At 49.1% G+C, this 25,591-nt stretch overlaps 1 protein-coding gene across 1 annotated transcript in view; it reads right to left on the minus strand.

Moving 5' to 3' along the window:
* Nucleotides 1-25,080, minus strand: part of TRIM25 (tripartite motif containing 25) — a 453,236-nt gene extending 428,156 nt beyond the window's left edge. Inside the window, exon 1 of the mRNA XM_085617183.1 lies at nt 24,424-25,080. Coding sequence (XP_085473309.1) covers nt 24,424-25,038 — 615 coding nt within the window. The 5' untranslated portion in view covers nt 25,039-25,080. The remainder of the gene's footprint in view (nt 1-24,423) is intronic.
* Between the last annotated feature and the right edge of the window lie 511 nt (nt 25,081-25,591).

Here is a 25,591-nt window from a genome sequence, read left to right on the forward strand (position 1 = left end):
GGAACAATGTCAATTCATAACCCGTCAGTCTTGCTATGGTCAAGTGTTGTGTTTGGGTCCGGTTCAAGAGAACCTCTACTGCGTGTGGTACTTGTACTGTCAATTGATGTCCTAACACTATGGCATCGCTTTGTCTGATTGCTAAAGCTGTTGCTGCGACTGATTTCAGGCACGCAGGAAGAGCCTGAGCTACGGGATCTAATGTACTGGAAAAATAAGCACATGGCTTGTGTGATCCTGCTTGTTCCTGCGTGAGTACTGACAAAGCAGTACCTTCACGTTCTGTAACAAAAAGTGTAAAACGTTTGCTGTAACATAGTGTTGCTAAAACAGGTGCTTGACATAAAGCTTTCTTTAAGCTTTCAAAAGCTTGCGTATGTTCCTGAGTCCAAGGGAGGACAGTCGATGTCGCTGCCTCCTGTGTTGTCAACTGAATGAGTGGTTTTGCTAGAAATGCATATTGAGGGATCCACTGCCTACAGTACGAAGTGAGGCCTATGAATGCCCGTACCTCCTTTTGTGTCTTGGGTGGCGGCATGTTAACAATTAACTGGATACGGTCGGGTGTAAGCTGTCTTCCCCCCTTGGACAGCAAGTGCCCAAGGTACACAACTTGCTGGACACAGAATTGTAGCTTTGAAGGGGACACTTTGTGCCCCTTGTCGGCTAAGAAATGTAAAACCGTCAGTGATGCTTTTTCACATTCACGTTCGCTTCGGGCGGTGATCAGCAGATCAGACGTATTGAAGCAGGGCAGTGTTAGCAGGCATGTGGATACTGTCAAGTTCTCTTTTCAGTGCTTGGCTATAGATGCTGGGGCTTTCTGTGAATCCTTGAGGTGCGCGTGCGAATTTAAAACTTCGTCCATTTAAACTGAATCCGAACAAATATTGGCTTTCCGGATCGATTGGGACGCTAAAGAAAGCGTTCTTGAGGTCAATTACAATAAAGAACGTTGCTTCTGAATCTATGGCTGTTAGCAATGAAGAGATATCTGGGACCACGGGGTATTGTGGTACAATGCATTTATTTAATTCTCGCAGATCAATAACTAATCGATATACTGGTGGTGCTTTTGGATCAGTTCGTTTAAGAATCGGAATTATCGGGGAATTACATACATTGGAGTCGGTTTCCACAACCACTCCTTGTGCAATGAGCTCGTCAACGATTTGCAGTAAAGCCACAACAGCATCTGGGGGTAACTTGTATTGTCGTATTCGTGGTAATACTACACCTGTTTTGAGTGTGACTCGATATGGTGTAATGTGCATACAACCTACATCAGTGGGCCCTTGCGCCCATAAATGTGTGGGTAAATTCTGTAACCGGTGATCCAGGTCTCTGGACACATAGTGACCTTTAAAGTCACGCAAAAATAGTCGTACTCCTTCCGGAGAACAACATATTACAGCTCCTAGAGCCTTCAATGTTTTTATACCTAACAAGTTTTCTGGACATGATTTAGTAAGCAATAGATCTGTAGTCCGTGTTAATGGACCGACTGTGAATGCAAGTGGTTGCGATACTTCGTTAATAGTGGGCTTTCCTGAAAAACCAAGGGAAATATTTTGTGAGCCTGAGAGGGGTGCCCCTGGGACTTCGCTGTGACTGATAGTGGTTCTGCTTGCCCCTGTATCGAGTAGAAACTTTCTGTCTTTCCCTAATACGTGACTCTGTACGTAAGGACCTTCTTGATCTACGGGAACCTCAATAAGGGGTGGGCCAACTTCCCTCTCTAGACTATTTCATGTGTAGCGCTGATACTCTGGATAGTCATTTTGTGCATACTGGTACATCTGTTGTGTCGTGTTTTGTGTTGCAGCAATAGGCTGTGGCTGTTGTTGTGGTTGTGGTGCGGTCTGTTGTGGAACTGGCATAGGTTGCGCCTGCTGAGGGACTTGTTGTTGGATCTGATCCGGTCTAGGCGGACGTGGTCTCTCTTTCGTTATACCCGTAGAGATATTATGTTTTAGAACTGCGCAATCGTGTATATAATGACCTGGCTGTTTACAATAGTTGCATGTCCCTCTAACAGGACCTACTGAATCATTGGACTGTGTTGTACCCTTTTTATGACCGTCAGCTGGAACTGACTGAGCAACAAGCATTTTCATTTTCGTGTCTTTCATACGTCTTTGTTCATGTTCTTGTTCTTCTCTAATTCTATTGTGATGATATTGTAACATTTGTAACATCTGTGACGGTGTGTTACCTTGCCAAGTACTCTCGAATTTTAATACTCTACTTTTAACTTGGGGCAGGGAATTCTCAACTAATTTTGTCACAAACAGATGTGGATACGACTCACTACTTGCTTTTATGCCACTATTAATACCAAAACATTTTTCAAATCGGGAATAGAAGTCACTAGTATCTTCATCTTGTTTTTGTTTACAGGCTGAAATTGCACCCCAGTCTTCCTTTTTCGTAGTTAATAAACGTGGTAGTACCTGCGCTAATAATCCTGGCAATGCTGTAGTCTTTTCCCCAAGCCCTGAACCTGCAGCTCGGGCTTTCTCTTCGTTTTCTAATGCTGTCCACTCTATCTTTTGGTCTCCCACCTCCCATTCCTTTTCTTTGAGTTTCTCGTAGATACCGGCAGGCAATAAAACTTTCAATATTTTCATAATGTCAGGATAAGTATACTCTCCCATGAGTAACAGGTCTTTTATCTCACGGTGGAAACCTGCTGGGTCTTTGTCATGGCTAGGTACTACTTTCTTCATTTCTAGTAATTCAATTTTAGTTATGGGCGTGTACACAAACACGCGTTTAAAAGTATTGTCTTCACCTCTGATTGGGTGTACTTCGCGTAAGGGATTCTGTCTGTCTATGTGATACGTTTTTCTTTCCAACTTGGGGGGAACTGAAACATGTTCTGGGCATACGAAGACAATGTACTGGTGTCGATATTCTAGAATTTCTTTAATTAAATCAGTACCTGAACCTCTCCATTTATTAGTGAGTAATTCTATCAATATATCAGGTAGGGGACCAGGATCGGAACGTTGGCTTCTATACAATATAACGAGGTGTTGTGTCATGTATATACCAGCTAAACGCTGTTCGTCTGGGGTAAGATTCAAACACGTGTGTGCTAACGCATCATCACTGTATTTTTCAGAACTGTCAGCCCATTGTACTGCTGACCTGGCTAATTCTTGTTCATCCATAGAGTCGAGCATATGATACCCCCTTCGGTCTCGGAGTAATTTATCAGCAGCCTGGAATAAGTGTTCAGGGGACTTCGCATTTAGCATAGGGGCTTGAAAATGTCTGTTACATTCTGGACGTATCGGACGTATCGGGTCATTAAAGTATCTGGTATTGTTACAAGGTCTTCGCCTACCTACATAAGCTATCGTTTCTAATTGTCCTGTGGGCATTTCTGATTCTTCCTCCTCCTCTCCCTCTGATTCAGTTTTGTCTGCCTCCGATCTGGCTTTATGTGTTCGTTCTACTTCTTTGCGGATCTTTCGGCACATAGCTACTATACATGTCTGTTTATCATGTTTTCCCTCTGATATATTCTGACCCCATCTGGTAAGTACTTGCATTTCATCCTGATCTACCTCGGACCTATCTCTGTCTCTGATCAAGCAGTTTATGAAGAAGCGTAACAGTAGTCTCTGTACATCCACTTTCTGGTATTCCATGGCTTCGTCAATACTTTCAGGGCCTTGCCTTGTTTGGACAAAGCGATATATATTGTCTAAATGTTTAATCATTCCTGGTAATGTCGTTAAATACGTTGAAGCTCGTCGTATACGTAGTGATGATAGCAGCATTCTGTCATTTTTACCGGGCACTGGATCATATCTACAATCTACAAGATGTTCCTTAAACATGTCGGACGTTGCGATTTGTGGTGTACGTTGGTTTGCTAAATCTCTAAGAGACGATTTGCTTCGTAATGGTGGCGTGGCGAAAATTGCTGCCGCACCTCCTGTCGCACCTTCTGAGGTGCTAGGCATAAAAGGATTTGTGGGATGTAAGGTAGAAACTGTGGATGCGGGAAAAGCGGTGGAAACAGATGGACCTATTGGAATGTGCGGAGGAGTTTGTGGTTGCGGAGTTGGGGGCGGATGATCTCGGTGTTGAGCACCATCGACAGGTGGCGTGTGTGGTGGAACATTGACATATTCTGGAGCTACATCGTCTAAATAGGAGGAAAGGAAAATATCTTTTGCGGTCTTGGGATGTGCTTTAATCGGGAGTAATGGGGGTGGCAAATCTTTCGGTATTTCCGGGGTGGCCTTAGGTAAACCTTCGGCCAAGAGAGGATACATACCATTCATAAGAGTGTTTCGTTGCCTGTCTACTTGTTCTGTTTTTACTCGGGTACCTTCCTCAATTAATATTTTTTCCTCGGGCTTTATTTGAGTTCTCCCTACTTTTCTCTTCCAGTCTGAGTGCTTTCTCTGTGCGCCTATGCGATTCTTTACGCCATAGTTCAATGGCATCTTTCTGTGACTGTCTGGCTTTCTTTTTCCATAATTCTTCTTCTACTCTCATGATGCAATCTGCATCCCATGTCCCAGCTGCGGGCCACCTCTGACTTTCTGCTAGATCCTTGGTGTAGTCCACCCATAAATCAAGATATAATACGGCATCTAGGCCATGCTTATGGTACATAAAATACCCTGGAGTATCCCTAGGTGGAATGGGAACAGCTTCTTCGAGTACTCCTTTTCTAGTTTTGATCTGTCTTAATTTTGAAAAGAACGGCATCTTTAAACCTTGCTACTTGATTCTTACTCAAACTGGACTTGAACACAATTAATACGAAAAACACAATGATGAACACTCATTCATACCACAATTTTTGAATACATTAAAACATTTTGACATTTAACATTTAACGAACAATGATAATTAGGAGAAAACTAACTACTGACATAATACTAATACTAAATAATACTGAATTATATACATGAACATACTGGATATACTGCTAAACAGTACAGATACACTGCTAAAACAGTGCAGACCGGATCTGTGTACCCAAACCCGTCAGGACCGGCACAAATTAATGTGCACGTCTAAATGCCTCCCCAGCAATGGTACTCACCGGGTAGCACGGAACGGAAGGCCTCGGAACTGAACTGGACCGGACTGGACTCGACTGGACTCGGAACTTCGGAACCTGGTGGGCCTCTGTATACCTCGGATCTTGCTCTCTCAGCTAGGCTCTGGTCGGGATACTTCGCACTTCTCACCGCCTCGTCTGGGTGTTGATCGCAGCCTCAGTCACCCCCGCTTGGCCGTAGGGAGATACAGGAAATCCTGCGGGTACGCGTTTTTGTCCGTTCAGCTGTGGCAGGGGACCGGGCCTGCAACGCACCTCCGGCGCGTGAGATGAGAAAGTGTCCCTGTTCGGGCGCCAATTTATGTGGTAAATATTTAAATTACTTGTACTATTTTTTATGCGGAAAAGTCTAGTAAGAATAACTCAGTCAAAATAAGAGGCAGAATCCGTGGTATTAGAGGTTCTGAAAAGGGCTTTATTCCTTACAAAGGAATCATAGTTCGAACCAGGCAATCTTATTCCATCACCACGAAGGTTCAGGAAGGGATAGGCAATACATTATTGACAAGTAACAATATATATATGAAAAGCATTGCATTAAGACAGATGCAGGAGGCGTAACAGCTGATAATACAGATAAGAATACACATACGTAATGGAAATAGGCGTAAATACAGGCGTATACTAGAAACGTCATTTAAAATGATGTCACAAGTGGGTGGATCCATAAGAGAATCCTGCAGTGTCAGCAGAAATATTTGGCAGAGATGCGCGTGCAGCCGCATGATTGACGTGCAACTAGAGGGTGAAGGGGAATTGACATTTAGCTCTACATGTGGAGACAGAAGTCTGGGGGTCAGGTCAACCTAATCCCAAATCGTATCTAATATCTTTGTTTAAGGAACTGTTTTATCCAAAAGGAAAGGTCTCTCGGACGGAATCTATTCTATACTGACTGTTAGTGCATGTACAAGCGTCTATGTGTCTACATGAGATGCGAGGGGGCAGGAATCTTTCATGGTAACAGGGGCTATGAATTACTTGTATAGAGACAGCGAGGCAGGGCCCTTTGCTCGGTAGCTGGAAGGATGTTTACCTAAACTACTAGACAGGAATGCATTGGATGAGGAGCGGAGCAGATAACTTGAAGGCTGAATACAGTTTTTGGCAGGCAACAGGCCGCGTCAGGCACCGTTAGCCGCACAGGGAGTAAGACAAAGTTCATGGACACGGATGCAGGTCCAGGCTGGAGCATTTCAGAGGCAGAAGCAGGAAAAGGCTTGATGGCAGAATTCAGGGCCTACTTGTCTGAACTGCAAAACGTGAAAAGTGAATCATATAAAGTCGGTGGCCAATCATATTTAGAAATGGAATATTCGACCCATTCATGGTGGATCTGAAAGAGGACATGTTGGCGTTGGACGCACATGTATTTGCGTCTTCATAGCTGGAACTGGAGGGAACATACATGTACTTGTAGCATGTACATGGAGTCGTTGGGGTCTAAGATAGGGGACACAATTGACCATAAAAATTCATATTTCCTCACTAGGGCGAGTGGCACTTATAAAAATGTCTATTCTGCCGCTATTTAACTTTTTATTTTCTGCCATTCCTTGCTTTTTGCCCAGTAGCTTCTTTTCAAAAGTACAATCACTATTCACAGGGTTCATATGGGCAAAAAAAAGTCCCAGGATCGCAATGCGGATCCTTTATGCCGATACAGATTTGGGAGGTTTAGCGGTACCCAATATTAAAGATTACTATAGCGCATTTTTTGCCCAATATTTAGAGCGGTTTAAATCCGGAATGCAGACCCCAACTGTGTTTATTAATTTCTTTATTAATAGAATTTGTCATGAGGTTCAGATTCCTTCTCCGTTACATATTCCTAAATTACCGAAACTTACTCGTTATAAGACGATGCTCTGGTTTTTTAAGCGTCAGGATGTCTTTCTTAAAAGATATTCTCTCCCGCAATTTAATCTTAGAACTCCCTTAAGGAATGCTCTTTTTTATTTAGGAATAAAAATTGGAGTTGATACTGTATTACAATGGGCACTTTTGGGATTTCACTCTTTGTCAGATTTTTTGAGGGAAGGGACATGGTTGTTACCTGGAGAGATGCAGCTTCTAATTCCTGGGAACTTTATGTTACTTGGTTCATATGCTTTTATTTTTAAAACGTTGGTACAAGTTGAGCCAGTCAGCATTGGTTCCTCTAATCAACTATGTGACGATTTGTTCACGATTTGTAGGACGAGGAAGCCAGGGGTATGGAAACGTGTTCTTGCAGAATATACTGCGGATGATCTTAGTCAAAAAGCAATGAAAAAATGGCAAGAACAGGAGAATCATGTACTCACTATTAATACTTGGAAAATGATAAATAAGCTGAATTTCAGTGTTCTTCGAGGATCTAATTGGAGAAGAATGCTGTTTTTCAGTAAATGGCTCCTGTACCGTACCCCTGCTGCCATTGCTAAAATGTTTCCCAATACTACGGCCACTTGTTTTAGATGCCAGCAATATACTCCCGCAAACTGGTCCCACACTATAGCTAACTGTGTTAAAATAATCCCGTTTTGGAATGAGATATTCGAATATATGCAAAAGTATTGTGGGATTCGGATTACTTATAATGTTAATTTAATATTGTATGGCTACGATTCCGATCTTGGTTTGACAGAACAGTGGGTTAAATTATTATTTATTGCAATGGCAGTTGCAAGGTCATTAATCCTGCAGAACTGGAAGTCAATTCATGTCCCTCTCTTTACTGCCTGGTTGCAAAAAATTAGGAATGTTAGAAAGTCTGAAATGCGATATGCACAGCGAATAGGCGGGATTACGAAGTTTGATAGAATTTGGAATCTCTATTTTGTGTAATGGTTGATTTCCGTACTGTGTAAATTATTTTATTCATGTAATTCTGTATTGTTTTTCCTTCTGCTTGCCAATGTATATTCTTTTTTTTTTGTGTGCCAATTTATGGTTGTATCATTGTATTTTTGACACAAGACTTTCAATAAAAAAAAAAAATAAATAAAAAAAAAAAAAAGACAATCATCGTTTGCCTGGCTGAGTGAAGGGGGAAGGTGGTGCTTCTGGATTTTGAAAACTATAAATCGGAAAGCTATTTAACAACTTACTGTGCCAAATGATTATGTGAAATGTAAACGAAACATATATACGAATATTCTACGGAAAGGTTATAGTTTCCTTGAGAAATGGTTCAATGATGGTTCCCTAGATCAATAGGAGTTTAAGTATCTGGATGTAAAAAGCCCAGTGACATCAATTATATATTTGCTGCCCAAGATCCATAAAGATGGTTCTACGCCACTGTGTGGACCTATAATATCAGGAATTGGTTCATGTACAGAAAGAATTTCTGAACATATTGATATCTTTTTGGCACCTTTGATTAGTGCGAGACCGGCCTCGTGGCGTGGGCCCTCCCGACCAGCAAGTTACCCTACAACCACGCCGAACCTCGTGGACACGGCCTTCCGGCTCCCGTGGGCCAACCTCCCGAGGGCAGACCAGATCCCCAACACGCATGCCCGGCCGAGAGCGAACGAAACCCCCCCCCAAACCAGAACGAGAGGCGCCGATCCTGTCACACCTCTGGTCTCTCCCCGAGGGAGGTTTCGATCGCCCACCAGGTCCCCGGTAAGCGGGCGCCTCGCCTGCTGGGTGTCTGGAGCCCCTCCCGGACCCACCTGAACAGATCAAAGGGCCGAGCGACAGAAAACCCCGTCACACCGCCCCCCAGGCACCAGACCCCTCTCCGCGAGGACTCCAGACTTCAAAGAGGAGGGGGAGTATAACAAGGGGTGCTGACGGGACGTGAGCAGAGAAGACCTGGACTGACGAGAGCCTGCTGACTTGGTCGCGGCTCGATCGCTCCCCGAACAGAAGAACGCTACCCGAACCCTGAACCACCTGAGCCCTGCGGACGCTGTTGCGGCTCCCCGAACTCTGAACCATCTGAGCCCTGCGGACGCTGTTGCGGCTCCCCGAACTCTGAACCATCTGAGCCCTGCTGACGCTGTCGCGGCTCCCCGAACTCTGAACCATCTGAGCCCTGCTGACGCTGTCGCGGCTCCCCGAACTCTGAACCATCTGAACCCTGCTGACGCCGTCGCGGCTCACCGAATTCTGAACCATCTGAGCCCTGCTGACGCCGTCGCGGCTCCCTGAACTACGACCCTCCGGTGCCTGCTGAGTGACTCGCGGCCCGCTCCCTCCAAGAGAATCGGCAGAGATTGCCGAGAGAAGCAACATCCCCTCAGCTCGAGGATTGAGAGCTGTGCGCCGGATACCTCGCAGAGACACTGATTCAAAGACTGTCCCGCTACCCCTTTTCCCCTCATCACGAGATTGCTGCCGCTTGTGGCATTAATTCTGCACCTGCCTGCCGGATCATAAAGTTCCCTGACAACCACCGATAAAAGCATATTATCTTGCAACAAATTACTGTGTGGTGTCCCTCTATCCAAAGAAGAGAGTAAGCGCAGCGTGTGCGGTCCTAGGTACGAGACCCTTCCAGGAAGGGCCTCCCTGCTCTTGCTCGGCCTAGCTCTGGGTAAGGTGGGCCTCCGGGTGGTCGGGAACGCATTCCGCAGCCTCCCCGGGGAACGCCTTCCAACATTTGGTGGCAGGCGACGGGATCCGAGCCAACACCTAGAGATCGTGCAGTAGACGGCTTACGCACTACCAAGAAGAAATGGAAGGAGAAACTTCCCTAGGTGCCGCAGGCACCAACCCGAGCACGGCATTCCAAAAGGACCAGTTAGAATCTTATACGCACCGAGAACTGAAACAATTTTGCAAAGACTTTGGAATCGCTACCACCGGACTAGGCACGAAAGAGGACTTCCAGGGGGCATTAAAAACCTGGGTCGAGGCGGAAACTCCCCGGACGCAAACAGAAGGAGAGCCTCCCAACGAACCACGAAGCACCCCAGGGAGGAACGGCGCCCCCGAGGGGGGCCTATCCCCAGAGGATCTAGCGGACCGAGAAAGAGGTCGCAACCACGAACTAGAAAAATTAAAAATCGAAGGGGAGTTAAAACTGGCTGAAATAAAACTGGCGGTGTAACAGTTACGCCTACAAGGAGAACTAGAGGAAAAGAAACGACAGAGAACACGGAGAGAAAAAACTCCAACTAGAGCACGAACGTAGCCTAAAAGAAATCGAGTTCAAGGCTAAGAAGGCGGAGGCCCGACCCTCGGAAACCCAACCCATCTCCTCCACCGTGGAACCAAAGGTCCACATCCCCAAAGATGTGGTGAAAGAATACTATAAGAACGACGATATTCAGCAATGGTTCAAGGCCTACGAAGTCGCCATGACCTCCCACCGAGTCCCGCAGAAAGACTGGGGGGCTGGGCTGTGGGGCCGGTTCTTGAGCGAGGGGAGAGATACCCTGCTGGACCTGCCCTCCATGGTGATGAACTCCTACAGTCACATGAAAGAGGCCCTGGTAGCCAGATATGGGCTCACCCCTGAAATGTACCGGCAACGGTTTAGAGACTGCAAAAAGATACCCGGTACCACCTGGGTGGAGTACGTGAACTTTTACAGCCGGGCCTTGGACGGATGGATCAAGGGCAGCAAGGTCTCCACCTTTGAGGAGCTGTTCAACCTAATCGCATGGGAACACTTGTCCGCTAATTGCTTCGTAGAGCTGCGCCAGCACCTCCTGGACAGCAAACTCACAGACCCTCGAAAACTGGCCGTCGAGGCTGACCGGTGGGTGAACACCCGGGCCTCCCGGGGCCCCGTGGGAGACTACGGTCGCCACAGTCAGGGACCCCCCCGCCAGAGGGGCGGAGGGAATCAAGGCCGACAAAGGGAGCTCCCGGGGGGATCCCCGCTCAGCCCTCCCAGAGGACAATCTCCGCCCTTTCCAGCTCCACCTCCGGCCAGCACCGGGCCACCAGGGAGGCCGGGGCCCCGAGTGAGGATCACCTGTTTCCGCTGCCAACAGACCGGACACTATGCCAGCGACCCTCAATGTCCCCTGTACCAGCGGACCGCCACAACAACCCCGCCGGCTCGACAGATGGCCTCCGTAGCCCTGGGGGAAGAGATGGAAGACTCCGAAGAATGGGAACCAGACGCCATGGCCTTGGTCTCCCTAGGGGACCGGGAGATGGTCCCCGGAACATCCCTGCCCGCCAACACGAAGAAGTACCGACAGCAGGTAACGGTCAACGGTCACCGCATCGAGGGCCTCTGGGACACGGGGGCGAGTGTCACGGCGGTTCATTTTCGCCTGATCTCCGAAGATCAGATCCTGCCGGGCGCCTCTTGCCCCGTCATATCATCAGACAATTCCGAGAGCCTCTGCCGGATGGCCCTAGTCCCCTTCGAATGGGGGGGGGGGGGGGGAGGGGGGGGGAGTCACCGGCAAGTTAAAGGTGGCGGTCTGAACCTCCCAGCCCGTGGACTGCCTCCTGGGCAACGACCTTGAGAACTCCCCGTGGGGACAAGTGGAACGAAGAGCCCACCTCGAGATGATGGGCCTACCCGAGTGGGTATGCGCCACCACGCGCTCTGACTCTCAAGGCGCCTTCCTCCGAGGGGGGAGAGGCCATGCCGCTAAACACCGCCACCATCCCCGAGATCCAGAATACACCACCAGCGGCCAACGACCCCCTTCTGGACGAACCGACCGCTCCCGACGAGGGGTCAGTGCCTTCCGACCCCGAAACCCTGACCAAACTCGGGGACTTGCCAGAACTGGCCCAGTGGCCCTGCGAAGGGGGCCCCTCCCGTGAAGAGTTCTGCCAAGAACAATCCACCTGCCCGTCCCTCATTGGACCCCGACAACAGGCCGAGGCCCAAGCAGCAGGCGACCGGACTGGCACCCACTGGATATACTGGGAGAACGGCCTCCTGTACAGCGAACAGAAGTCGGCCGAGTTGGGATCGGCCCGGGTACTAGTGGTACCCCTACGCTTCCGAAGTCTCCTCCTGGGCCTGGCCCATGATGTACCCCTGGCCGGACACTTAGGCCAAGATAAGACCTACCAACGACTCGTCACCCACTTCTATTGGCCCAAGATGCGAGCAAATGTGGAGGCCCACTGCAAGTCCTGCCCCACGTGCCAGGCCAGCGGAAAGAGTGGGGGCAAGCGCAAGGCTCCGCTATAGCCCTTCCCCGTCGTCAGTACTCCTTTTGAGCGGGTAGGAATCTACATTGTGGGACCGCTGGACCCCAAGACCGCCCAGGGCCACCGGTTCATCCTCGTCCTGGTGGATCATGCCACCCGTTACCCCGAAGCCATCCCTCTCCGCACTGTGACGGCCCCCGTGGTAGGCCGGGCCTTGATGGGGATCTTCTCCCGCATGGGGTTCCCCCGCGAAGTCGTGAGTGACCGGGGTACGAACTTTATCTCCCGATATATGAAGTCCCTCTGGCAGCAGTGCGGAGTATCGTACAAATTCACCACCCCGTACCACCCCCAAGGAAACGGCCTAGTCGAGCGCTTTAACAAAACACTGAAAGGAATGATCATGGGCCTCGAGGAACCCCTATGCCGAAGATGGGACGTCCTCCTCCCCTGCCTCCTGTTCGCCTACCGGGAGGTTCCCCAAAAATCCCTGGGATTCAGCCCATTCGAACTACTATATGGACACCCCGTCCGAGGACCCCTGAGCCTGGTCAAGGAGGGGTGGGAAACAACCCCCCGGGGGACCCCTCCGGATGTGTTCCGATACATCTTGGCGCTCCGCAACCAGACCCGGAAATTCAGAGAACTCGCAGAAGCGATCCTCGAGGCTAGCCAGGAAGAAATGAAGCGCTGGTATGACCAGAATGCTACGCTGGTCGAGTTTCAGCCGGGCCAACAAGTCTGGGTCATGGCCCCGGTGAGACCCTGCGCTCTCCAAGATAAATGGACTGGGCCCTTCAAGGTGGTCGAGCGGAAGAGCCAGGTCACCTATCTCGTCGATGTGCAGTCCCCGCGGAACCCCCTCCGGGTTCTCCACGTGAACCGCCTCAAACCTCACTTTGTATGGACCGAATTGAGTTTACTCCTGGCCACCGACGATGGGGCCGAAGAAGACACCGAGCCCCTTCCAGACCCCCTGGGGGCGAAAGAGACCGACTGGTCCGTGAAGGGAGTGAGACTGTCAACCGCCCTCACAGCCCAACAGTCCGACGACTGCTGCCAGCTACTAGGGCAGTTCGCGGACCTCTTCTCCCTGACCCCTGGGGTCACCAACTGGTGTGTCCACGACGTGAACACCGGCGACAGCCCACCAGTGAGACATCGGACCTACCGGGTCCCTGATCGGATCTGAACCTGCATCCAGACCGAGGTGGCGAAGATGCTAGACCTCGGGGTGATTGAACCCTCCGACAGCCCCTGGGCCAGCCCGGTAGTCCTGGTTCCGAAAGCGACTACCCCGGGTGTTGCCCCCGAGCTGAGGTTTTGCGTGGACTACCGAGGACTCAATGCGGTCACCCGAGCGGACGCTCACCCTATCCCCCGTGCCGACGAGCTCATTGACCGCCTTGGGGCCGCTCGCTACCTCAGCACCTTCGACCTGACTAGTGGATACTGGCAGATTGCCCTCACCGAGGGAGCCAAGGAGCGCTCCGCCTTCTCCACCCCGGATGGGCACTACCGCTTTAGGGTGATGCCGTTTGGAATGAAGAATGCCCCGGCCACCTTCCAGCGGCTGGTGAACAGGGTCCTGTCCGGACTAGAGGGGTTCAGCGCAGCATACCTCGACGACATAGCGGTCTTCAGCTCCCAATGGACCGAGCACCTCCAGCACCTCCATCAAGTCTTGCTGGCTCTGCGCCGGGCCGGCCTCACCATCAAAGCCAGCAAATGTCAAATTGGGCACGGCTCCGTAACCTATCTGGGGCACCAGGTGGGAAGTGGGCAGGTCGCCCCCCTCCAGCCGAAGATAGACGCCATCTTGTCCTGGGAACCCCCCGCAACCCAAACGGAAGTCCGGGCCTTCCTGGGCCTCACCGGCTACTACCGAAGGTTTATTAAGAACTATGGCAGCATCGCAGGCCCCCTCACAGAACTAACCTCCAAAAAACACCCCAAGAAAGTACACTGGACTCCCTCCTGCCAGAAGGCGTTCGACACCCTAAAGGCCGCCATGTGCGCTGCTCCAGTGCTCAAAGCACCCGACTACGCCCAGGAGTTTGTGGTCCAGACGGACGCCTCGGAACACGGCATCGGGGCAGTCCTCTCCCAGTTCGACGACAAAGGCATAGATCGGCCCATAGCCTTCATCAGCCGAAGGTTGCTGCCCCGGGAACAGCGGTGGAGCACAATTAAAAGAGAGACCTTCGCAGTAGTCTGGGCCCTCAAAAAGCTACAGCCCTACCTGTTCGGAACACACTTCCGAGTACAAACAGATCATCGACCCCTGCGGTGGTTGATGCAGATGCGAGGGGAAAACCCCAAGCTGCTACGCTGGCCCATCTCCCTCCAAGGGATGGATTTTACTGTGGAACATCGTCCCGGGACGGACCACGCCAACGCGGCCGGCCTGTCCCGATTCTTCCGCTTCAGCGAGGAGAACCCCCAAGTGGATGGGTAGTTCTCCCCGCCTTTCAGCTGGGGGGGGGCACGTGAATGTGAATGTGTTTGAATGTGTTTGAGCTTATATAGCGCACAGCTACCCGCTGTGGGTTTCCCGGCGCTTGCTTAGGGAACCCGTCCTGGTATTCCCCTGTGAGATAGCAGGGTATCCACAAGGTGAAAGTCAGGCATCCCGCCGCGAGGGGCCGTTGTGGAGATAAAGCAAGCTATTGCCCAGAGTCGCAGAGTGTGAACCCGTGAGTCGAGGAGGCACCGGGGCGAGAATTATCGAGTCCGTGGAATTTTTAGCCCAAGACCCGCCGAGGCGGGGAATTGAACCCTGGTCCAGGACCGATCTCAGCTCTAACCCCTGAGCCACACTTCTCCACGTGTGAGACCGGCCTCGTGGCGTGGGCCCTCGCGACCAGCAAGTTACCCTACAACCACGCCGAACCTCGTGGACACGGCCTTCCGGCTCCCATGTGCCAACCTCCCGAGGGCCGACCAGATCCCCAACACGCATACCCGGCCGAGAGCGAACGAAACCCCCCCCAAACCAGACCGAGAGGCGCCGATCCTGTCACACCTCTGGTCTCTCCCCCGAGGGAGGTTTCGATCACCCACCAGGCCCCCGGTAAGCGGGCGCCTCGCCTGCTGGGTGTCTGGAGCCCCTCCCGGACCCACCTGAACAGATCAAAGGGCCGAGCGACAGGAAACCCCGCCACACCGCCCCCCAGGCACCAGACCCCTCTCCGCGAGGACTCCAGACTTCAAAGAGGAGGGGGAGTATAACAAGGGGTGCTGACGGGACGGGAGCAGAGAAGACCTGGACTGACGAGAGCCTGCTGACTTGGTCGCGGCTCGATCGCTCCCCAAACAGAAGAACGCTACCCGAACCCTGAACCACCTGAGCCCTGCGGACGCTGTCGCGGCTCCCCGAACTCTGAACCATCTGAGCCCTGCTGACGCTGTCGCGGCTCCCCGAACTCTGAACCATCTGAGCCCTGCTGACGCTGTCGCGGCTCCCCGAACTCTGAACCATCTGAGCCCTGCTGACGCCGTCGCGGCTCACCGAATTCTGAACCATCTGAGCCCTGCTGACGCCGTCGCGGCTCCCTGAACTACGACCCTCCGGTGCCTGCTGAGTGACTCGCGCCCCGCTCCCTCCACGAGAATCGGCAGAGATTGCAGAGAGAAGCAACATCCCCTCAGCTAGAGGATTGAGAGCTGTGCGCCGGATACCTCGCAGAGACACTGATTCAAAGACTGTCCCGCTACCCCTTTTCCCCTCATCACGAGATCGCTGCCGCTTGTGGCATTAATTCTGCACCTGCCTGCCGGATCATAAAGGTCCCTGACAACCACCGATAAAAGCATATTATCTTGCAACAAATTACTGTGTGGTGTCCCTCTATCCAAAGAAGAGAGTAAGCGCAGCGTGTGCGGTCCTAGGTACGAGACCCTTCCAGGAAGGGCCTCCCTGCTCTTGCTCGGCCTAGCTCTTGGTAAGGTGGGCCTCCGGGTGGTCGGGAACGCATTCCGCAGCCTCCCCGGGGAACGCCTTCCAACAATTAGCAATTTAGTTTCATGTATTAAAGATACTAAAGATCAGTTCAGAAAATGGTCAGGGATTCCTTGGGAGGACTCCTACTATTAGATGTTAAAAGTTTGTATACTATCATCAAACATGAGGGCGACACAACATACTTTTTGAATAAGTGATTAATAAAATGTTATTAATGATTTGTAAGAAACTGGGTTACTGGTTGAGGGGTGTGAAACCCTACTCAAGCACAAACCATAATCCTTGTCAGAGTGAGGAACATGCAAACCCCAATTAACTTGTGCTCAACCCTCTGATAGCTCGCGCATAGTAGGTATGTTTAACTTAGAGGCAAAGCGTGAAGTATTAATGTGGTTCGTCAAATAGTAATAAAGTGAAAATATAATACAAAAAAAATCCCACAACAATTTAGACAAATAAAGCAAAATGTAATAAAGAAATTAAGACAAAGGTAACAAATATCCAATCATTAGAACTGGAGATATGCAATTTTAAAGGTTTAAGTGAAAATTGCACCAAAAAGCCCAAAGTGTCACTCGCGGCTATCTGGTCATGCAAGTCAGGGAAAATGTCACAAGTTCAGGCCTACCGTAATGGAGCACTGGTCAGATACAGGGACCAGGTTGCTCCCACTGAAAACTTTTCTTCTCAGTCTTGTGGAAAGAATCTTGTTCATGATAGAGGGAGCTCCAAGAGAAGGGAAGTGTCGTGGACGGTCTTCGAAGTAGCACAAAGACCAGGCCTGGCATCGCACACAGTCGTCATTGTAGCACGAAGATCCTGTTGTCATCGCGAACAGTCAGACTAGACCTCGTGGTGGTGCTCCCCACGAGCGGTTAATGCTGTAGTGCGAAGAGTCGGGTTGATGAAACTTTGCGTTGGCAGGCAGTGTGAGCGATAAGGTTTTGGTGCCACCGGGCCCGTTCGTAGTCACGAAGAGTGCAAAAACTTCAATTCAGCTCCACTGAGGATACATCAAGGGTCCAGGACCTGAGGGGCACCACTTTTGGCAGAGGGGCTTAATACAGCTTTATCTGGATGCTGATTCAGGTGGCTAGGAGCCTGTCATGTCCATGTGGCTCTGAACAGCGGGCTAGTAGCCTAGCCCTTGGAGTCACTCTGGAAGCCCTGAATTCAGGGCCAGGTCCAATCCCTCTGTCTCAGGCAGGAGAGCAGCAGGGCAGCAATCCAGCAAGGCAGTGGTCCAGCAAGGCAGCAGGCTAGTAGAGTGGGAGTTCTTTCAGCAGCACATTTGTCCTCCTTGCTGGTAGAGTTTCCACAGGTTCAGAAGTGTACTGAGGAGTTGGTGTCTGAGGTCTAATATTTAAACCAGGTACCTCCTTTGAAGTGGGAGAAGCTTCTAGAGGTTTCTATTTGTAGTGTTCCAGACAAACTACAGGGGATATGCAGCCCTTTTGTGTGGAGGGAGGACACAGCCTATTCAAGGGTAAGTAGGGCTGTGACCAGCTCCGCACTCCCACCCAGTCTGTGATGGAACATCCAGGCACACCTAAGCTCTCCATTGTGTGTGGCTGTCTAGGAGGAATACACAAAGCCCAGTTGTCAACTATACCCACTCATGTGACCCAAAGACATTCTGCAAGTATTAGGTGGCTAAGCCAGGTAAATGCCACCTTTCTAAAAGTTATATGAACAGTGGTTCCAGGGAATTAACCTTGAGATATTTAAAAGGACAGTCAATTAATCCAAAATAATTTGTGTATAGATTGCAACAAATCATAAATGAAAATAAAGAAAAAAAATAAGAGTGTCCACAGTTTTCCAAACATTATTTAAATTAATATTAAGGAGTGAAGATTTTTGTATATACAAAAAAACCATACAAGAATACAATACTTAACCAATTAATGCTCAACATGTTACACAAACATTTAGGAAATTACATAGTGTATAATAAAGGAAACAAAACGGCAACGAGTTTACAATTCAGCTATATAGTCCCCAGCAATGACCACAGTTATGGATATCAATATAATCCCAATTGCGTCATTGGACACCACCGTGGTGATATTAGTCACTGCCGGGCCAGGTCATAATTAAATGCACCTTAATTCTGCAAAAATATATATATTTTATATGCGGCAGCTGACACGCAGGGGTGAAGACCCTTGCACTCCTATAGACGGTGCGGTCCTGGAAGACCAGACAAAACGTTTGGGGATGACCCTGCAGAAAGGGCCAAGACAAACATGATTGTATTAAACATGTAGCATTTACTGCCATTTATATTGTTACTCCGCATTCCATTTCACTGTATATATACACAAGTTGTGAGCTGGAGGGGCAACTGGCCAAGTGGATAGAGTGCACAGGGCCTTTTTTGTTAAGTTATCCCCAAAATAAAAGAATAGGTTAGACTTACTGGCTTTCCCATAAGGTTTCATAATAAACAGATGAAACCTATTAAATCTGGCATGCTTTTTCTAAAGAACTGATGAAGTCATTACCTTTTAACATGGACTTTACTTTATGTACACTTGAATAGGCTGGTGTTGGGTAAACTGGCAACCACAATGCATGCATTTATAAAATTACAAAAATGTAGAACATGCAGCTTTCAAAATAATATTACAACCCCTCTCAACTGTGACTAACAAGAACCATCACAGTGAAACCCCCTGTGTTTGCAGAGTGGGCTGGCCAACAACAAAACTCTTGCCTACTGCTGTAATCTGCAAGATTCTATGCAACAAAATTCCTATCTATAGGCTTTAATCAGGGTCACTGTAATTATGCGGCAGGAGATGACCAAATTATGTAGCAAGGTTGAGTAAAATAAGCAGCAAGAATAACAAATTATGTGGCACGTTTTATAAGAGTATTAAATAATTATATCATCATTAGGTCTCGCCTGAGCCAGCGCTTTAGCGCTGCTTTGGCGAGAGCTTTAGAAAGCGGGATTTGGAAGTGCAAACTAGTGCTTTTCAGGCCGCCAACTACAGTGCATGTGCGCGGGCGCGCGCACCATTTGTCAGCCTGCTGATCATTTCGCGGCCGCTTTGATGTTCTCAGTGAGCCGCGCGGCCACTGAGAACATCAAAGCGGCCGCGAAAGTGCTCACCATATACCAGCCTTCCCTGTGTTGCTTTAGCACTCACGGCCCCCCCCCCTTCCATGTTACCCGTGTGGCTCACTTTCTCTTTCATGGCCGCGAGGCGTTAATTTTTTTTAACTATTGGCTTGTCATAAAGCAATCAAAAACAATATGTGTGAAATTTCGGTACAGAATGCAGCAATGTGTCATCGATGTCATCATGCGGCTTCGGCGGGAGCAGTAGGGGTTCTAAAACGGAAACCGGGGCATAAACACGTATTTCAAACCCTTGATGACCCTGGCACAGCGCGTTCTAGTCGTCAACGCAGGGCAGGCATCTTCGGGAAGCAAGAAAAACACATTCCCTCCAATTGTGGGCTGTAATACGGTGTTATTTTGCCATCAGTCTGTCAAACCGATTCTTTCGTGAATGCAACACAGACACCTCGTGAACACAGCAAAGAAGCTACGTACGCACGACGTTTCATGAACATAGTAGAGAGTTGTTTTGTAAGTAACACAGTTGTCTCGTGAACGCAATATATATATATAAAACAAACAAAATAAAGATGTATCATGAACTCAGCAGTCATGTGATATACGCAGAACAGACGTACTGTGAACGCAACAAAGAAGCAACCTACGCACAATTCATGTATCATGAACTCAGTAAAGACCGGTTTTGCACGTAGCGCAGTCGTCTTGTCAACCCAATCCAGATGTAAGATAAATACAATACAGATGTATCACGATAACCGCAGAGACTTGTTTCATACGTAGCACAGATGTAGCATGGACTCAGTTGAGGAGTAATGGAAGCACAATATAGATGTATGTGAAACACAATTGAGATGTAGGAAAAACAATCTGCAGATGTGTCATGAACGAAGCGGAAACGTGTTTTATGTACAACACAGGCTGATTGTGGATGTAGTCGAGATGTAAAATAAGCACAACACAGGTGTATTGTGAACACAGTAGAGACATGTTATAAGTGAGACACATATACTGTGATCGGAATCGCAGCGTGAGCACTATACAGATACATTGCAAACGCAATACACATGCATTTTACATGCAGCACAGAGACGTTTAAAGGCTTGGGAAAAGTGGGTAATTGCCCAGGGGCCACACCATCCAAGGACACCCCACCCCCCCCCTTTTAGAAAATTAACTTTCTCTCTCTAGCTCATCTCTGTCTATACCTATATTTCACCCTCTCTTCTCTTTTCCTACCTTTCACTCTACTTCTGATTCTGTCTCTCTTTTTTCGGTGTCAACTTAAGGATTTTTGGGGCACCAGAAACATACATTTCAACTGACTTTGTGTGACCCCATGTCTAAAAGTTGGTTGGACTTCATTTGGTCTTCAATAGCAGAAAATGGGTAGTACAAGCAGTGGTGGCTTCTGCCACTAAAACTTGGTGTGGCAGCGTGAGGGAGAGGATAATAAAACAAGCATTGGCATAGCCAATAGGTCTCGCTTTTGGGACCTTATAAGTATTTAGTTAGTTAGTCAGCAGCACAATATCCTTGGTGCAACAACATCAACCGTTGCATGGCTAAAACACTTAGAAGTTCCCCAAGGCGAGACCTATTGGCTATGCCAATGCTTGCTTTTAAACTTGGTAACACTGCCTGAGCATTGGTTGCACCTCATTAAAACCGGTTTAACACCAAATTATAGCAATAAGCAACAGAAGGGTGACCAGTCCATCTTTGCAAAGGGCCTTCCACTGAGCGGCAACACTTGCAGCTGCAGTTTTTGTAACTTTTGAACCGCTTGAGCTAGAAACATTTTTTTTTGTTACAATCCACAGATTATGCGGCAGATGATGGATTATGTGGCAAATCTATAACCATGCAAAAATTGCTGTGGCCACACAATCACATAATTCCAGTGTCATTGACTTTAAAACAGAGTAATCTCAATTCACAACTAAATGCCTATTGATATTAACATACGTTTTTCAAAATGAATATGTCCGGCCTAGAGCCATTATCACAACATTTCATAATAAATAGATAAGGTCTATAGCCATGATCGGTGACTTGCCACCATAACACACTAGGTTCTGCTGCATAGAGTTTAAACTTCACCACAATCCAAAAAGTGCAATACATGCAGTCTTTTTGGTGAAAGCACACAGATTCGGTCCAATCAAATCCTGTACTCAAAGTGACCAACATGTGAGTACAGCGTTTGCCCCTCTCTCAGTAGGACTCTGAAAACTCTCTTTTGCTGATCACATAAGGTAAAGAGACAGTTGCACTGCTCAAGCTAGATCTAAAAATCCATGTAGATTAATAACTGTACTCGTCCCATTTGTGCTGCTGGCCAAGGAGAAACACACATATTATCTAGCTATCTGAGACACATTAATAGCATTACAAATTTACAATGTATGCCCTTGAAAGTTAAAATGATAACAGCTGCGTGGAGGGCAAGCGCTTTTTAGGTCTCACCTACGCAGCGCGCAAGAGCTGCATTGGAGTGACCTCTTGGAATCACTCCGGACTTTTTGGGAAACTCGTGCATGTACTGCACTGTTTCCAATGAGTCCTTGTGCATGTACGGCGTTTACCTTGCAGGAGCGAGCAGCGGCACCATCTGTTTGCAATTATCGCGCCCGCCGCTGCTCGCTCCCGTAAGGAAAACGCTGTACATGGACTAGTGCCCCACCATGGCGTTGCTGGCCCCGCTTCACTCAAACCCACTTGGGTTTGCCTAGAAGCACGTAAACGTGTCCGAAAGTCCAGAGTGCGCGGCGCTTTAACTTTCGTGCGCGCTGGAAGCTGCTGCTGAGCGAACAGATGCCGCAAAATTAATATCAGACTAGACAGACCTCTGCAGAAGGGAAGCCTAAATCAACGGCGAGGCGTCCCTGCAACCGCCATGTGACTTCAGGCACCACTGGGAAGTGGGGGATGGGCGAGGAATTCAAACAGCAGCAGCGAGCGAGAGCTGCAGTCGAGGGTTCCCAGATTAGAGCTTGCGTCTGACCCAGGCGCGCAACACCCATTGGACTCAAAGGGTTTCAGCCCCCCCCGCCCGTCGTGTGTGGCTCCCGGGATGAGACAGCTTCCCGGGCACACACAGCCGCACCTGAGCACTTCACAGGTCTTTAAAAAAACATTTGCATGTTAATGAGGCCTTGCTGTTGTTTCACCCCTTCTAAGAGCCCCTGCAGCTCCACTCTGCCTAGTGCTTAAAGATTCAGCCCCCACCCCCGAAATCAGCTCCACTCTGCCTATTGCTTAAAGATTCAGCCCCCCCCCCCCCGAAATTTTTTCTTAGCACCCCCTCCCCGCCCCCCTACCGAAATTTGGCTGTAGTTGCGCCTCTGGTCTGACCCAATTGCACAGAAGCTATTTTCTACTTGTCTCGCGCACCTTCACAGTAGGCAGCACAAATGCACGCGCGTTTAGATATAAATAAGATTTATTTGGGAATTACATAAATTGTCTTTAGGAAACAGCAGGATGCAAGAGTGGACATGTAATGTTTAGCCCCGTTTAACTGGTCAGCTCCAGGGGGGGTGCTCTCTGCTAGAAGCAATCTGTTTTATTCCGTTCGCGTGTAGCACCGGATGCCGGCATTGCCCGGCTACTGTCCTAGCGAAAAGATCACAGAGCAGAAAGCATTGACCTGTTTGCATGTTTCCGTGCCTGGATGGCGTGTGTTTTTAGGTCTCGCGTCTGATTGGACAGGCGCTGGAGAGACTGGACCTTCCTCCAGATCTGGAGCCGCGCCCGCTGAACGCCGCGAATGTGCGCTCACGTTCTGGAGATGCCAGACCCAGGTGCGCGATTTATTTTGACCCTCGGTATGGGTGTACAGGGAAATCCTTCACGGCCGAGACTCTGCTTCCATGTTAAGCTGCCACACGTTCCGAGCCAAGAGCCACAAAAACCGGAGAAAAAACGTGGTCCCTGGCAGCGCTTTAAGTGGGATGTCAAAGGTAGCCGGCTTTAACTTAGGAAGTGTTTCTTAGAAAGCCCCAAGGTTCATGACCCATGTAAATAAGGGCGCGGCCTAATACAGGTGAAACAGATGTGTGCTTCGCTATTTCAAACAGATCAAAGAATGGCTCAAATAAGCATGCACGCAGATGTTTACTATGTATGCAAATTGCCATCCAGAAGTAATAAAATGCTTCACAAGTTAACTTGTGGATTTAATTGAAATGGAATAGTCTTAGGCCCACTAATGGTGAACGACAATATCCACCTTATCGTTGTGACCCGGGGGTTAGTCACTGTTCCGGCAAGCGACACGCAACTGGGGTTTACATACGGGTTACATAATAAGAAAATAATTTGTTTCACTTAATACGAAAAAATGCTTTAGCAATGTGACAAAGTGTTTGTCTCGAAAGTAAGGTGACTCGAAAGTGAGGTGACTCAACCCATTACCACTTCTCTGTGGAAAGTTAGGCGTTACTTTTAAACACCTGGGCCAATTTCCTTATTTCAAAATGTGTAGTGACCCAAATTCTGTCAATTGGAGCTACCTTTTGTTTATTATAACATACATTTTCAACATTCACAATGCTCTAAAAAACATATTAAAAACGTTAACAACGCCAATAGCTCTGTCTAAACACTTATAACGCCCCAAAGGCGAGACCTATTGGCTATGCCAGTGCTTGTTTGTAAAAGCACACAACTCTTGCCCAATCAAAACAAACTGCAGCCACCCAACATGCGGGCACAGCCAGAGAGAGCCCTTCCCCTGGTGATTCTGGTATAACTGTCTGGGGGCAGCTGTGCTGTTAAGGCACACCATAAACAACACCTAGACAACAACACATCCTGCATAACTTGCAATCTCGAAGTGCTTCCGCGCCCCACACGAGGGAGGTAAACGCTATACAAGTTCTCAGGGCACAAGTCCTAAAAAAAAAAGTGGGGGGACGCTGTCACCGGAAGTGACGTCACAACAGGAATCTCATGAAAAGAAGTGGGGGGACGCTGTCACCGGAAGTGACGTCACAACCGGTGCATATCTTTGGTACACAATGCTGTCCAGCTTTTGGGCAGGGGGGACGGCGTCCACCCGGAAAAACCTGGTAAAATAAGTGGGGGGACGCCGTCCACCTGCGTGGTACCCCGACTCGAGCCCTGCAAGTTCTACAATACAAGGTCTCCCGGTGTTCGGCTTACTCGGGTGCCCCCTCCTGTCGTGTGGGGCTCGGTACTCACCTCTTTCTTGAGCTTGGCCTCTGGCACGGTGTACGTTTTGCAGGCCTTGTGGTCGACCACGCAGTAGCAGCAGAGGCACTGTCCGTGCTCCTCGCAGAAGTATTCGAGGAGTTTCTTGTGCTCTTTGCAGGTCCGGAGGCCCAGCTCCGGGCTCCCCAGAGGGCTGTGCAGCTGGTGGTGAGCGAACGCCTGGCTCCCCAGGTGAGGCTGCAGGTGCTCCTGGCAGAAGGAGGCGATGCAGGTTAGACACGTCCGGACGGCGGCCACCTTGAGGCAGAAGTCACAGGGCACGGCCCCGGGCGGACAGGACTCCTCTTCCTCCGGCTCCTCCTGCGCCTGCTGCTCCTGCTCGCTCCGGTTCACGTCCAGCAGGTACTGCTGCACCACGGTATCCAGCACGGTATTCTTGCGGAGCTCCGGTTTAGTTGCGTAGCCAGTACGGCACTGAGGACATTTCCAGCCCTCCTGCGCCTCCGTGGCCCAGATCACCTCCAGGCAGACACGGCAGAAATTGTGGCCGCAGGGAGTGGTGACCGGGCTCTCGAAAGTGCCCAGGCAGATTGAGCAGGTAAACTCCTCGGAGAGGTCCAACAGCGAGCCCGACACCTCGGCCATCTTAGCAGGGAGTGACTGTCTGTCAACGAGATCGGGAGAGAATGGAAACCGAAACTTAAGGGCAGAGCACGCGAGAGGGAGGGAGTGGGCTGTCAGAGAAGCACGCGCTGCTTCATTAAACGGGACTCGTGAGAGAATATGTGTATCCTCGGCAAATAAATTCCTTCCTAGCCTAACAGTAGCAGCATTTCCTTCTGCAGGTTCTGTTATGGGATTTACAGTTTTGTAGGATAACAAACGAACCTCAGGCTGTACATTTACTGACACTTGCATAATAAATTCAAATTCATTATTCGGTCCATTAAAAATAGACCATAAAAGCACATGATATCTGATACAAATCCATAGTGTACAATTATATATAAATACAAATTTACATTAATTTAAAAACAATAAAAAGTGTGATTACATCAGTGCGCTTTAAGTCTTCGAATTCATCATTTAACCAGATTAAAAAAACATAAACACAGTTTAGGGTCCGCCATGTGCTCCTAACCGATACTGAAAATAAAGGAGAAGACTAAAGGTGGGCGGAGCTGGCGCAGTGCCTCTA

Source organism: Triturus cristatus, chromosome 7 (assembly GCF_964204655.1).
Source record: "Triturus cristatus chromosome 7, aTriCri1.1, whole genome shotgun sequence".
NCBI classification, from domain to species: Eukaryota; Metazoa; Chordata; class Amphibia; order Caudata; family Salamandridae; genus Triturus; species Triturus cristatus.